The 15,299-nt window shown below is 34.7% G+C and overlaps 1 protein-coding gene across 1 annotated transcript in view; it reads left to right on the top strand.

Annotated features, from left to right (window-relative positions):
• LOC102765647 (CUB and sushi domain-containing protein 3) overlaps positions 1-15,299 on the top strand; it is a gene marked incomplete at its 5' end in the record, with an annotated part of 698,415 nt that overhangs the window by 67,983 nt on the left and 615,133 nt on the right. The window contains one exon of the mRNA XM_006755250.2: positions 7,905-8,017. Within this exon, the coding sequence (XP_006755313.1) occupies positions 7,905-8,017 (113 nt within the window). The remainder of the gene's footprint in view (positions 1-7,904; positions 8,018-15,299) is intronic.

The following is a 15,299-nucleotide window of genomic DNA, read 5'->3' as shown; positions in this document are numbered from 1 at the left end:
AAATGGGTCGGATCCGGCCCGTGGGCCGAAATTTGCCCACGGCTGGGTTCGGGGGTGATCAGGCTTGCAGGCAGAAGTGGTTAGGGGCAATTAGGTAGGCAGACAGGCAGGTGAGTGGTTTATGAGCCAGCAGTCCTGGATTGTGAGAGGGATGTCCGACTGGGCAGTCGCACATCCCCCGAGGAGCCCCAGATTGGAGAGGGTGCAGGCTGGGCTGAGGGACTCACCCCCCATTAGTGCACAAATTTTGTGTACTGGGCCTCTCCTTGGTTAATAAAACCATAGAGGTTACAAATGTACAACTCTATAACATCACCTGCATACTGCATTGTGCACTCACTACCAAAGCCAAGTCTCTTTTTGCACCATATTTCCCCTTGCCCTCTTCTATATCTCCCCACCCCCTTTACCTCTGGCAGTCTGTGTATTTTTTTTATTAATCCCTGTACTTTTTACCCATTCCCCAATACCCATCCCCTCTGACAGCTGTCAGTCTGTATCTATGAGTGTATTTTTTAAAATTTATTTTTTTTCATTAGATTCCACTTATAAGTGAAATCACTTGGGTAAGTTCTTTTTTATGGCCTATAATATTCCAAAGCTTTTTTTCTTTGTTGTTATTTTTTGTCCACTCATGTATTTTGTCAATACTCATGTATTGATTGGCACTTAGGCTGATTCCAATATTGGCTATTGCAAATACTGCAGTGAACATAGGGGTGCATATATTATTTCTACTTAGTGTATCAGGCTTACTTGGGTATATTGCCAGAGTGGAATTACTGGTCCACAAGACAATTCCACCCTCTTTCACCATATGCAAAATAAACTAAAAATGGATTAAAGACTTAAATATAAGTCACAAAACTAAAAAGCTTTTGCACAGCAAAAGAAGCCATCAACAACATAAAAAGACAACTCACTGAATGGGAGAACATATTAGCAATGATACATCTGATAAAGGATTAATTACCAAAAGTTATAAAGAATTTATAACAACTCAATACCAATAACACAAATAATCTAATTAAAAATGGGGAAAGGACCTGAATACATACTTCTCAAAAGAGGACATACAGATGGCTAATAGACATATGAAAAGATGCTCAATGTCACTAATCATCAGAGAGATGCAAATTAGAACCCAGATGAGATATCACCTCACACCTGTTAGAATAGTTATCATCAATAAATCAACAAACAGCAAGTGTTGGCAAGGATGTGGAGAACAGAGAACTTTGAGGAACTGTTAATGAAAATGCAGATTAGTGTAGCCATTCTGGAAAAAAGTGTGGAGTTTCCTTAAAAAACTAAAAAAGGCCCAGTTAGTGTGAATCAGTGGTTGAGCGTTAATCTCTGAACCAGGAGGTCATGGTTCAATTCCCAGTCAGGGCATCTGTCTGAGTTGTGGGATCATTCCCCAGTGAGGGTCATGCAGGAGGCAGCCAACCAGTGATTCTCTGTCATCACTGCTGTTTCTGTCTCTCACTCCCTCGCCCTTCCTCTCTGAAATCAATAAAAATATTAAAAATAAAAAAGTTAATAAACTAAAAAAGGCCAATACTTTTCTTGTCTTTTCTAATTGATTTGTAATTCTGCTGTGCCAGTGGTTAACTATTTTTAACCATTATCCAGTTTGTTCTTTCCAAGTGAGTATACTAGTCTATTCAGAACTTCAAAAATTATTTTTTAGAAACTTGATAACAAGTCTGGAAACAAATACAGGTGGACATAACTAAAACTTTTCAAAAATTAAATAAGGAGGATGGATCTTTGTACTAGCCATGAACATGGAAATACAGAGATGCAGTCATTAAAACACTATTTTAAGTACACATGAAAACAGATGGAATCAATGAAACAAAGTAGTAATTCTATTATATATTGGAAAATAAGGCTTGATAAAGCAAACATCTCCATAAGAAATTCGAAGAATATTTTATTTCATTTTCTGAGTTTATTTTTCATTGTTGACATTATTATAGATGTCCCATATTTTCCCTCAGCTTTCCTCTTCCACCCAGCCCCTGACACACCCCACCCACGCCTTGATCACACTATTGTGTGTGTCCATGGGCTGTGCATATACTACCTGGCTGAATACACTTACTAGTTCTAGGAGTTTATTTTGTAGATTGCTTCTATTTTCATCTTAAATAATCATTTCATCTTCAAATCAGAATAGTTTATTTCTGTTTAATGTATATTTATTTTATTTTATTATTGTACTCACTGGAACTCCCAGCACAATGTTTAATAAGAATGATGTGCCATATTCCTGATCTTAATCAAAACCATTATTTAATATGAAGTTGGATGTTAGTTGGAGGATTTTTTAGTATCTCTTTATCAACTTGAGGATGTTCCCTCTATTCCTAATTTGCTGAAAGTCTTTAGCATGAATGGGTGTTGGATTTTTGACAAATGCTTTTTCTGTGCCCATTGATTTGATCACTTAAAATTTTTTCTATATGATGGATTACATTGATTGATTTTCAAATGTTGAATGAGCCTTATATAATTTAAATAAATCTCACTAGGTCCTGGCATACAATTATTTTATATGTTGCTGAATTTTATTTGCCAATACTTTATTTAGGATTTTTAAAGCTAAGGTTATGAGAGAAATTGGTATGTAGTTTTTTGTTTGTTTTTGTACTGATTTTTTTTGGTTTTATTATTAGAGTAATAACTCACAAAATGAGTTCAGAAGGGTTTCTTTATCTTCTTTTTTCTGGAAAAGAATGGATAAAATTGTTAATTTTTTTAATCTGTTTAGTAGATTTATCTTTTAAAAACACCTGGATCTGGAGATATTTTGCCTGCTTTTTAATTTTAAAATGGTTAGAGGATTATTCACTTTTTCTTTTTTATTTTCATTAAATTTTGGTAGGTGAATACACACGTATTTATCTAAAATATAAGCGTATTTTCTTAAGCATGTGTTTATATAAAAGAAAACATTTCTCTGCAGCAGGCAGTTTTTATAAGAGAATATGTGATAAGTAGATCATGGGGGGGGTGGTAAGTAGAAAACGAGAGTGGAGGTATAGATGGTGATAACGGGGGGTGGGGTGGGGGGTATGTGGGTGAACGTGGAGGAGAAAAAGAAAGGGAATTTAGTATAGCCACTTCTCTCATTGGTTTTGCAAATATTTTATAACATCTGGTTTCACAATAGTTGGATTACATAACACAGTGCTTAGCTTCTTAATGCTTTTGTTAAAACCACATAGGATTGTCTGTTCTGCAGTCACTGACTTTTTGCATATTTAACCAAGAACACAGTCATCTGTGACAAAAAAGCTCAGCCTGGTCATGTGGGTATCAGTACACTCCACAAGAGTATTCATGATTACATAGCATGGAATATTAGTGCTTGTCATGGCATCCAAGAAATGGATTAATTTTGTTGCTAATAATAAATTTCCCACTTATGCTGCAGAACATAATTTAAAATCATTTTTCTTTTTGACAATTTTAAGATGCTGTATTTTCTTGCAACTATGAAATACCTTCTTTTTTAGAAATGAAGAAATAAATACAGGTAGTGGTTTCTTAGAGTTCTATAAAATAATTTCATTGCATGTTATTTTATTTTATTGCAAAACATGGAAGTGGGAGAATGCTTATTAAATTTAAGAAATTTTGTATTAAAGCACATACCCTGCCTGTGTCCTGACCGGAAAGCAAACTGTGCCCTCCTGGCTCATAGGTCAATACTCAACCACTGAGCCACACCGGTTGGGCTAATTTATTTCTTGATAAATGATATCAGTGTACACATACTATGTCTCAATCATTCCGTGCAGCACCAGGGATTTAATAACCTACCTTTCAAGTAATGTTGATAGAAAACTTACTACTCTATAGAATATAAATGATGTGATAAGTGCTCTCTGAGGACAGAGAAGGAGATTAGCTTAACCTTGAAACTTTAAGGCTGGCTTCTCTGAGCATGCTTAAGGGTAAAGTAAATAAAGGTACAAAATATTATATTTACTCAGCCTCAAAGAGGAATATATAAAAAAAGACCCCGAGTTAAATGAAGGAATGCATTTTAACAACTAATTATAGTTCAATATAGGGCAAATAGTCTAACAGCATGTGAGGAATGCATCTTATCTAATTGCCACAGGAAGAAGGAGATTAAATGAGGTAAAATAGGGGAGTAGGGAGTGGGAGAGTGAAAGAGGAAGAGAAAGAAGTAAAATTAGGTCAGAGCAGGAGAACTGGAAAGATTAAAAAAACAAATGTTAGAGGCACCAGATATGACACTTGTTGCTACAAGTGAGTTTTGAGAAAGTTGAGAATCAGAAATCAATCAGTGATAGCAATAGGGATCTTACAAGAGAATTATGATCCAAAGGATAAGGTCAGAATAATTTTAGGGACTTTTTAAAAATGGTAAAGACTGTTGGTTCTCTTAGGTTTCTTACACTTAAGGACTATCTATAAAAGAAAATATTGCAGCTATTTTTTAAAAATTATGGTTTAGTTATTTCTGAAGAAAAATTATATAAATAGAAACACTTTATGCAAATATTAATTATGGAAAGTTGTACTATATTATTTTCAGTATTTATACATTAAATATTCAGTGAAATTCAATGTCCTTATTAATTTATTAGGTTAATTTACATTTATTACTCAAAAGACACGTTTTGAATTCTTCTTCAATACAAATAGTTAGGTTACAAATTTATACCATTTTTAATTATCATAATTTTCTTTGGCTTAATTCTTCTAAAAGCCAGATTAGTAATCTAAGACATAATCATGAGTTTGGCTGCTTTGATTATAATCAATTGGGACGTTTGCCATTTCTAGACATTCTTGATCATGTTACTCTTATTTATTTATTTACTACATCATTTACTACCATCTGAATTTATATCAGTCATTTACTTATGTTTTCTTCTGTATTTTCACTTTGTAAGATCACGGATTGATCTGTCTTGGTACTACTCTATTTCTAATGCTTATTTAGCATAACATTTGCCATATAGTAAGTGATCCATAAATAATTATTGAATATACCTAATCTCTTCATTATCAAGTGTTGATTCTTACTGAATGCACACATAACTGCTTGCCTTCAAATGACCATGGTGATTTGACAAAGAGATAACAATTAGTTATATTTTAAAAATCCTCCTTTAGTATTTTATAAATTAACTAGGGGCCCAGTGCATGAAATTCACACATGGGTGTGGTCCCTAGGCCTAGCCGATGATCAGAGCCAATCTGTGGGGCAACCAGGGGGGCAAATGGACCCCCACTGGCACCCGCCTTGGCGCCGGCACCACCTGCTTGCCATCCCCTCCCCCCACCATTGCGACTGGTTATCTCCCTCTGTGGGGCGACCAGTGGGGCAATCAGGGTAGCGGGGGCAACCGGCACCTGCCTTGGCTGGCCTGGGGCCTGTGGGTTGGGGGCAGCTCCTGCATTTAGTATTTGCCCCCTGGTGATCAGTGTATGTCATAGCAATTGGTCAACCAGTTGACTGTCCCCTGGTGGTCAGTGCACATCATAGCAAGCGGTTGAGTGACCTTAGTATACCATTAGCATATTACTCTTTGATTGGTTCAACAGACGACTGGATGACTGGACACATAGCATATTAGGCTTTCCTTATATAGGATTCTTTAAAATAATTAGTTTAATTGAATCTTTCTAGGTGGCATGTATTTTCCATCTTCCATTTCCAAGATCTCCTCTGATACTATGTAAAATATGGTACAAAGATAAGTAGATTCACTTACTAGAGTTCTACAGAAACCATACAGTCATACTGTGTAAATCGTGTTTAAGTAGCAGGTGACTCCACTTGGGAAAGTCCATATGACTGCTTTAGAAACAGTGAAGATGCTTTTCTTGTCTGCAGCAGAGGGGTGCGGGGCACAGTTGCTTTCCAGTTCAGTGTACTGGCTTATCCACCACTTGGCTTCATGAGCTGAAGCACTGAAGGTATCAGGAATATCTTCTTAGTTCCACCCATGTTAATCTGCCATTATCTGATCCACCTCACCTCAGGGACATTATACTCCAGCTACTGCAGTTCTAATATCTTCAGTTCCTCCTTTGTCAATTTCTGAAGGTAAATTTAGGCTCCAACCTATCGGGCCTTAGTAGCTATTACTAGTTTCAACTACACTTTGTTGGTGAAATTATCTTTGACGTCCCTGGGATACATGGGCATTTATCACTTTTATTGTTCTTTTAATCTTATTTCTTATCTTACTTTTCTTGTTGTCCTTGTTGGGGTCCTTCTCATTTATTGGATCTCTCCAAACTCTGTACTCATTATATTTAGAAATGTATACAGCCTGTCAAAAATAATTTAAAATTTTGTGAATAGATATTTATGCTTATCAAATTAGGGAATTAAAGAGAAACATTGTACAACAAAATCTGGCATGAACTGTGCTACTCTATTGAAAATAAAATTATATCAAATCAAAATTTTTAAAATTGTGTTGCTATTTAAACCGAACCAACCAACAAGCAAACAGAAGTAAACATAACTTGTATATTTTCTGAAAGCAATGAAGTGAAATTTTATAATTTGATTTTTAAACTTCTGTAGGTGAATTACATATATTTACTAAATTCAAATATGAAAAACCAAGCGGCTTGAACAATAAATAGAAACACCACTATAAAATAGAAAATAGAGCATTGATAGAGAAAAGTTAAAGATGCATTCCAAAGGAAGAGAAATGAGAAATGTTTGGAATAAAACCCAGCTTGTTCATGTCAGAATGCAAGAAAATTGGGTTTTATAGTATGTTTCCAAGCCCATCCTCTATACCCAGGGGTACACTTATACAATAAAGGTGGTTTCATATGTCCATGACTTAGCTCATGATCATTCATTATAAGGTAAGGGAAAAGAGTTGTAATCACCACACACACACACACACACACCTAATTTGCTTTCTGATGAAGCAAAACAAAAGTGTAAGCTTTGCAGAATGGAAAAGATACATCACATACTGTTTATTAGAACACTTCAGTCTAAAATTCCCCTTAACTATGTAATAGTATTTCTTTTGAGAATATTTTACGTTGGCTTTGTAACATACACCTAGAAACATATAGGGCATAGTTTCAAGATCTTGCTTTACGGGCCTTGTTTTAAAGAGATTATGAAATGTTTTCTTTATGACAGGCTATGTAGAGACTAAATACAGGGTGTCTAAAAAATGTATACACATATTGTAACAGCTGATAGTTCCATTTTGAAAATGAAATGCATTTAAAAAAATACTGCCTTTGTAATTATTCAAAGTGTGTGTATGCATTTTGGGGACACCCTAAGTATAAACCCAAAATGCCATGTTTTCTGTCTGTCAATTGGAGCAGACCTTCAGTGCATTATAGGAAATTTTAATAATAAAAATTTATAGTATTGTGAAGTTACATTAAAATAGTTCTATCCTATGAAATTGAATTGTAAAGTTTGTCATCCAATGTGAAATAGTGAGAATTTATTAGTTAGAAAAAAGTATAACTACTGCTTTGAAGTCTTTCTGTTTTGTAACTATACTATATCAATACAAACATTGGAAACACAATGAGCAGCACCATTAAGCTCAGTTTCCATTATATTTATTATTACATATGCAGTCAGTTTGGGTGAATCAAAAATCATATGTAGGTTACTGTTGAATTTATAAGTGTATGCAACATAATTGGAACAATGGGTGTTTGGAATTTCACTATTTTATGATTGACCTTTATATACCTAAAACAACTGTTTCATTTTTCATAAAAAAGTTGATGCAGAGTCATGGATATTGTATACATGTATATAAATTCGGGAGGGGTCCCAACTCAGTAAAATTGTTTAGTGCTGCAAGGCTTTTTAAATGTTTTTGTTGTTGTCTTCCATAATTCAGGTTATCTGGAATGAATATACCACCACCAATTATCAGCAACAAAAACTGGCTCAGACTGCATTTTGTTACAGACAGCAATCACAGATATCGTGGATTTAGTGCTCCGTATCAAGGTATATTTGATGAATACTTCTGCCTCCTTTGATGTGTAGAATGTTTTTGGTATACACAACTGCATTTTGTGATAGAAGCAAAATATCTTTAGCATTAACAAGTGGTAATTTGAATAAGCAAAGATGGACATTGTCTTGCTATGGCAGTGATGTGATCATCACTAAATTACAGTATAAAAGTTGATTTTCATAGCACAATGTTTAGAATAAAGGATATTATGACCTCTAAAGGTCATATGTGACAGATGTTATATTTTACTTTCATGAAGTGCTCCAGCAATTGGACATGCTACCTAAAGCTGCATCACACAACACTGCAAAAAACTCGCAGTTGTAAATAGTCTTTTCATAAATTGAAACTCCTTTTCATATACAGTGTGTCTGCTATTGCTAGTTTAATTAACCTTTTTGGGGGGTTTATTACCTAACATTTAGATGAAGAGGCATATTTTTGAATAAGTAGGATATAATATTTGATGCATTCACTTGAAAACACTTTGTTTAGGACAAGATTGTTATGAAGATGGAGTACTAATGAAACTGTAGCTTCTACAGTGTTTAGTAATACTATGGGCTTAGTGTACTTGATCCTCAGACTATTATGTAAATAATTCATTTCATTCTCAGTAGTGTATCAGCTACTGTTCAGGGAATGGTGAGCATTGCCACAGTTACATTTTTCCATTTATCTGTTTGTTTTATTTAATGATTTCCGTTTAGTAGTCTTCAAACTTAAGTGCTTTGAAAACTTAATATGGTGACTTTAGCCAGCTTATAATTAATATCTAAAATAGTATGAGACCACATATTATTTTCTGGAATACAAATTTCAGCAACCAATTTATATTTTGAGGACCAGCATCCTCTCTTTAGAGTCCTAACAATGAATTTTTTCACAATAATAGCAACACATTAATGTGATGGTATCTTGCCCCTTATAATAGTGCATTTGCTGTCATTATAATAAAATTCACTGAGAAAGTAACGTAACTTGAAAGTAGAGGTTTTACATAAAATTCACAATAAAAAATCTGTAATTTCTATTTCTAATGTAGTTAATTCAAATAGAAACATGAATGCTCTTAATGCTATACATTTTATTAACATTTCTCAGAATATATTACTCACCTTAGAACACTATATTTTAAAATTAAAAATTAAATATTCATAGATATTTTATTTTTATATCTTATTAAAAATAACCATTAAAATCATAGTAACTTGAATCTTACCCTTTTAATCTAATGTCACTTTTAATAGTGAACAACACTTTGAGTTTCCTATTTTAGCTTCAAAAGTGCCTGTGCCCTTCAGAAATCAGAGGGCTCTTTTATTGAAAAGAAGTAATTGTTGTGGAGCCTCTTTTTCTCTAGGTTCACCCATTCCCTTGAGTTTTCCAACCACATATTTTTATGGCTCTGATTCCCCACTGCCCTGAGTTAAGGCCGATGGCACTGCAGAAATGCAAGACGTGTCATCTTTGACTCATGTGGTCACTGAACCTTTAAATAAGACGGCTCCTCTTCTTTATCCTAGTATAAATAAAATAACACTTACTTTGTATTTAAATATAAATTTATTTTTTGCTGCAAGAAAGCCAGATCTCTCTCTCAAAAATAAAATGGTACCTAATTTGTTTTATGCCGTATAGTTTCATGAAACTAGTATCTGCAGATGGGGTTATTTAGCATTAAAAGACAGCAGTGCACAGCTGCGAGTAGATTTGTGCATTTAATTATTATTTTTAATATTCTACTTGCTGATCTTAAATTGAGTTTTATAGTACTTTCAGGGTTCAGTTTTATTTTCTGGCATTGCCTCGCTTGTTTCATCATTGAAAAATAGCACATCAGTGAATTGACTGTAGTAAAATAGTAAGGAAGTGTTTTATGGGGTATGAATTATTTCTATTTCCGGCAGGGAAAGGAGCTTAAAATGAGATAATTTTGGATATAATCTATATCTACCCAATATAGAGGAAATAAAGTGGCCTAACAGAAAAAAGCAATGATTTTGTAATAAGATCAAAAAAGTTTTATTACATAAAAATACACCTTTGTATTGTATCCTTTTAAGCCTTTCCTGATTCAGATTTGACTTTCTAATTGTATTATCTCCAAATAATATTTTACCTACACAACATAAATTCAGTTGGATAAGTAATTCTTAAAACTAAAATAAAATAAATTTGGTTTGAGAAACAAACTATCTTAAGTAGCTATGAAAATAATAATTCTGACATGTTGAAATGCATGCCCCAGCATGAAGTGGTGATCAGGCATTTTAGATCCTCCCATGCTACCATTTAATTTCAGTGGTATCTAAATTACAGTCAAATTAAAACCAATTCAAGGTAGAAAATTTGTGGAACATACTATACAGTAGTCACAACCAAGTCTCCACGTATCAGTTTCTTAATAAATAAAATTTTTAATCAGCAATTAGTATTGATTTATCAATTATTTTTAATATTTAGTACTTTACTGGAGCTTAGGTTTCCTTATAGCATTTCTATTTAACCTGCGGTCTTATAAAATACAATAAAAATTAACTGTATATTACTATGAGTTCCTAAATGCCAGTAGATATTTTTATATAATTGATTCCAAATGTCTAAATATATTACTATCTCTATATTATAGATTAAGTCTTCTAAATCAATTTATAGTTGATCCTCATTTTGATTTTTAAAGGGTTTTCCCATATTATTCATGTGATTCTTCTTATGCAGGTTAATATTTTGGAGATTGTTATTTTCAATGTAACAAAGATACATTAATAATTATATGGACCATTTTATATTTATGAATAAAATATTTTATATTTGTTCTCAAAGGAGTTATAGTAATATTGGTATCACCTGTGTATTTTTTGGCAAGAAAACATATTTAATGGACCAAATTTTCAAATTGTATTAAAAATACACTGCCATTACACTCATTTACACAGAGGCCCTTGGCATTTTAGATGTACATAACTTATAGGAAGATAATTTAGGGGCACAGTTAGGCGTCGATCAGGCTGGCAAGGGACTGGCTAAGTGGTGATCAGGCTGGCAGGCAAAGCGATTGGGGGCAATCAGGCAGGCAGGCAGGTGAGCGGCGGGAGCCAGCAGTCCCGGATTGTGAGAGGGATGTATGACTGCCGGTTTAGGCCCGATCCCATACTTTGCATTTGAAATGTTTTGACAAATTTATGTACACAGTTACTGAACAAAGGTAAATATGATTATTGGGGATTCAGCATAGAGTAATAAAAAGAGTAGGATTTGGAGTCCGAAAATGAGGGTTAAATTATGAAGTTACTAATTGCTGCTTGAGTTGTCTGAGCTTCAGTTTCCCCATCAATTAAAATATTCACAATAGCCAGATACTGTTGTTGTATAAAGCAAAAGGTATTAAGATTTCTAATAGTGAAAGTTGGGCATGCAGTGAATAAATGCACTTCAGTGGAAAGAGGTAATCAACCATTTGGAATGGTGAGAAACACTTTTCAACCATGAGGTATAACATATTTAAAATTATGATCAAACATAAAATTTAAATTCAGTAAACAATTAAAAAGGGAAAACACTGGGTTTTATATTTCTCACTATCACAAATGAGGCAGCCCATATTTTCTAGAGAAAAAGCACTTTTCAACTTAGAACTCATTTAAACTAAGATTTATTTTCTAAAGTAAACAGGAGAAGCAGTTTCATTTGTATAAGTGAATTTTTAAAATCACACTTATAGCCCAGAGCACAGCATTAAAGCAACCTCTTTAATTATATATGTTTTTCCAATTTTGTTTAGACATCAGGTTTTTTTTGTACCTTTATACATCCACTAGAGGCCTGGTGCATGAAATTCATGCACTGGGGGTGGGGGTCCCTAAGCCCAGCCCACACCCTCTCCAATCTGGAACTCCCTGGGGGATGTCCCTGTGGGATCGGACCTAAACCGGCAGTCGTACATCCCTCTCACAATCCGGGACTGCTGGCTCCCAACCACTCGCCTGCCTGCCTGCCTGATTGCCCCCAATCGCTTTTGCCTGCCAGCCTGATCACCACTTAACCAGTCCCCTGCCAGCCTGATCAACACCTAACTGTGCCCTTGCCAGCCTGATTTTGCCCAATTGCCCTCCCCTGCCGGCCCGGTCCCCCCCAACTGCCCTCCCCCGCAGGCCTGGTTGCCCCCAACTGCCCTCCTCTTCAGGCCTGGTCCCCCACAACTGCCCTCCCCCACAGGCCTGGTCCCCTTGCAGGCTTGGTCCCACACAACTGTCTTCCCATGCAGGCCTGATTGCCCCTAACTGCCCTTTCCTGCTTGCCTGATCACCCACAACTGCCCTCCCCTACTGGCCATCTTGTGCCCACATGCGGTCAGCCATCTTGTGTGAGAGCATGATGGTCAATTTGCATATTACCGCTTTATTATATAGGATTGCTAATGAAAGATTGCAAGTCATATTCCACCATTCTAATTATAAAACCCCTCCTCTAATTTGATAACTGTCAGTGTGTCATGTTTTGATTTCAAGATTGGTGGTGAAAAAGTAAATAGTGAAGATCAAAACTTTGGGTTCAGATAATGTAGGTGTAGTTCACTGTCATGGGAATGTTGGGCATGGGCAAATAAACTTTTCCGGTAAAGTCAGTGAACAGGGCTTTGCCAGCACAATTCAAGAAGTCTGTACGAATATGTATTTTTTCATATTATAGTATTTATTATTTAATTTTTAGTGAGTGCATGCTGTGAGAAAATTCATAAACACTACTGAATCCTTAACTCAAAAAATCTCCTTTCCATACATAGACAAACTGCATTATTTTAAGTTTGTGAAGTAAACTATTTTTATTTACTATGTTTTGACAGAATAGAAAGGTGAGTTTCATTGGTGTTTAGTGTTTGAGAATAATTTCAAATCTGTACTTTGTTTTCTTTTCTTCTGATTATTATTATTATTTACATAAATTTTCTTCAAATCTCTCTCAATTCAAAATAATTACTTTTACCTGGATTTTCTTCCCTTCCCTTTCCTTTTCTTTCCTTTTATGGTTAAAAATAAGAAACCAATTTTTATTTTTTATTTATTTATTTATTTTTTTAATATACTTTATTGATTTTTTACAGAGAGGAAGGGAGAGAGATAGAGAGTCAGAAACATTGATGAGAGAGAAACATCGATCAGCTGCCTCCCGCACACCTCCTACTGGGGATGTGCCCGCAACCCAGGTACATGCCCTTCACCGGAATCGAACCTGGGACCCTTCAGTCCGCAGGCCGACGCTCTATCCACTGAGCCAAACCGGTTTCAGCAAGAAACTTCTTTTTAATTCTTGCTTTATATACCTGTCTAGTCAATGGGATTTATCACCATAAATAGTATAACCATCAGAGACAATCAAAATAACATATTTAGTACTCAAATTGTCTGTATAAGTAAACATTGGTCTAAAATAGCCATTAAAAACTCTTAATAGCATTATTTTCTGGGGTGCAAGTGTATATTTTATAGTCATGCCAATATAAAATTTAAGGCCTTTAACCACATCTGCATATATAAAAGCCTAAGTGACCATTACAACTGGTTGACTAAACTGATCGACTGGTTGCTATGACAATGCACTGACCACCAGAGGTCAGATGCTTACTGCAGGAGCTGCTCCCTGGTGGTCAATGCACTCCCACAGCCAACCTCCTTCAGCCGGCCAACCTCCCACAGTCCCTTCCCCAGTTGGCTAGCATCGATTGGCCCTGATCGGCCCCAATCACCAGTCAGGCCGGTGGTATCCCACCCATGCATGAATTTGTGCACTGGGCCTCTAGTTAGATGATAATAATGATTGCATGAAAATCTTCCATAGCTAACTAGACTTATTTCTTCATTCCAATCCTTACAATTTATTTCTTCCATCTCACACTTCTGTTCATAAATTGTGGGTGTGCTTGACAGTAAACTGGCAAATTGTCATTCAATTACAAGTTTTCCTGAAATAGAAATTCCACTGCAACATAACCTGTCAAACAGAGCTAAGGGTTTTATATAAGAAACACAATGCTGGTGACTTATTTGCTTAATTCTACTCAAACTAATTTCTAGTAAAATACTTTATCTTGCTATACATTTTAATACTTATGAATTAAAAAGCCACGAGACTATATTTAGTGTTGGAATGTAGTTTTAAAGTTTATAGATATATATATGTAATATATGCATACATAGGTAAATATATATAAAATGAGATTTATAATAAATAAAGTAGAGTATTAGAAATGTTGTTCGTTCCTTTATGCTGTCTGTTTTATAGTCCTTTTTATTCTGGTTATGGGTTAATGTTATGCATGAAAACAGAGACTACCCATGAAGGACATGATTCATTAGAAAAAGTTATACTTGCCGAAACCGGTTTGGCTCTGTGGATAGAGCGTTGGCCTCCAGACTGAAAGGTCCCAGGTTTGATTCCAGTCAAGGCCATGTACCTGGGTTGCGGGCACATCCCCAGTAGGAGATGTGCAGGAGGCAGCTGATCGATGTTTCTCTCTCATTGATGTTTCTAACTCTCTCTCTCTCTCCCTTCCTCTCTGTAAAAAATCAATAAAATATATTAAAAAAAAAGAAAAAGTTATACTTGGAAAAATTAAATTCAGAGTCTGATAAAGAGGATTGCTTAAAATCAGATGATAATGGATATTTCAGACATGTATAGCAAGAAAGTATAAAATATGTTAATGTATATGCTTATGAAATAGTCATGGAAATCAGAATATTAAGGAGTAGATGGATATCTGTTACAAGATTTTTTTGTCTTTTTTGAGGAACTGAATCAATCTTCATTGATAGGAGAGTGACAAGAGCTAATAGTCAAAAGGGAAAAATATCATGATTGTTATTTTTTTTAAAAGGTCTTTAGTGCCTACTTTGCTAAGTAGTCTTCAGCCAATGTTTTATTTCTTTATAAAATTTTTAATGCTTAAAGATTGTTTAATGTTTGAGAAATATTCTTTCTTAAATTAGTGTTCAATTTATATAGATGTAAACCTTTTTATTGATATATCTTAAAAAGTGAAAGGCAAATTATATTAACCTTATATTTCAATCATATGAAATCCATGAGATTCCAGAAGTAGTTTAGTAAAATTAGTGTGATTTAAATTGCTATCTTCAAATAGAGCAACCACTGTGAATGGGAAGTAATCTATAAAATAACCAGTTGTAATATGGACAATATTTTCTGAAACATGTAGTAAGTTTAAAATGTAGCACTTAACTGCAAAACTGGGGAAAAAAATCTCTATAG

Source organism: Myotis davidii, unplaced genomic scaffold, assembly GCF_000327345.1.
Source record: "Myotis davidii unplaced genomic scaffold, ASM32734v1 scaffold713, whole genome shotgun sequence".
NCBI lineage: Eukaryota > Metazoa > Chordata > Mammalia > Chiroptera > Vespertilionidae > Myotis > Myotis davidii.
The sequence above is the reverse complement of the archived record's forward strand: the minus strand, read 5'-3'. Positions and strand labels throughout refer to the sequence as shown.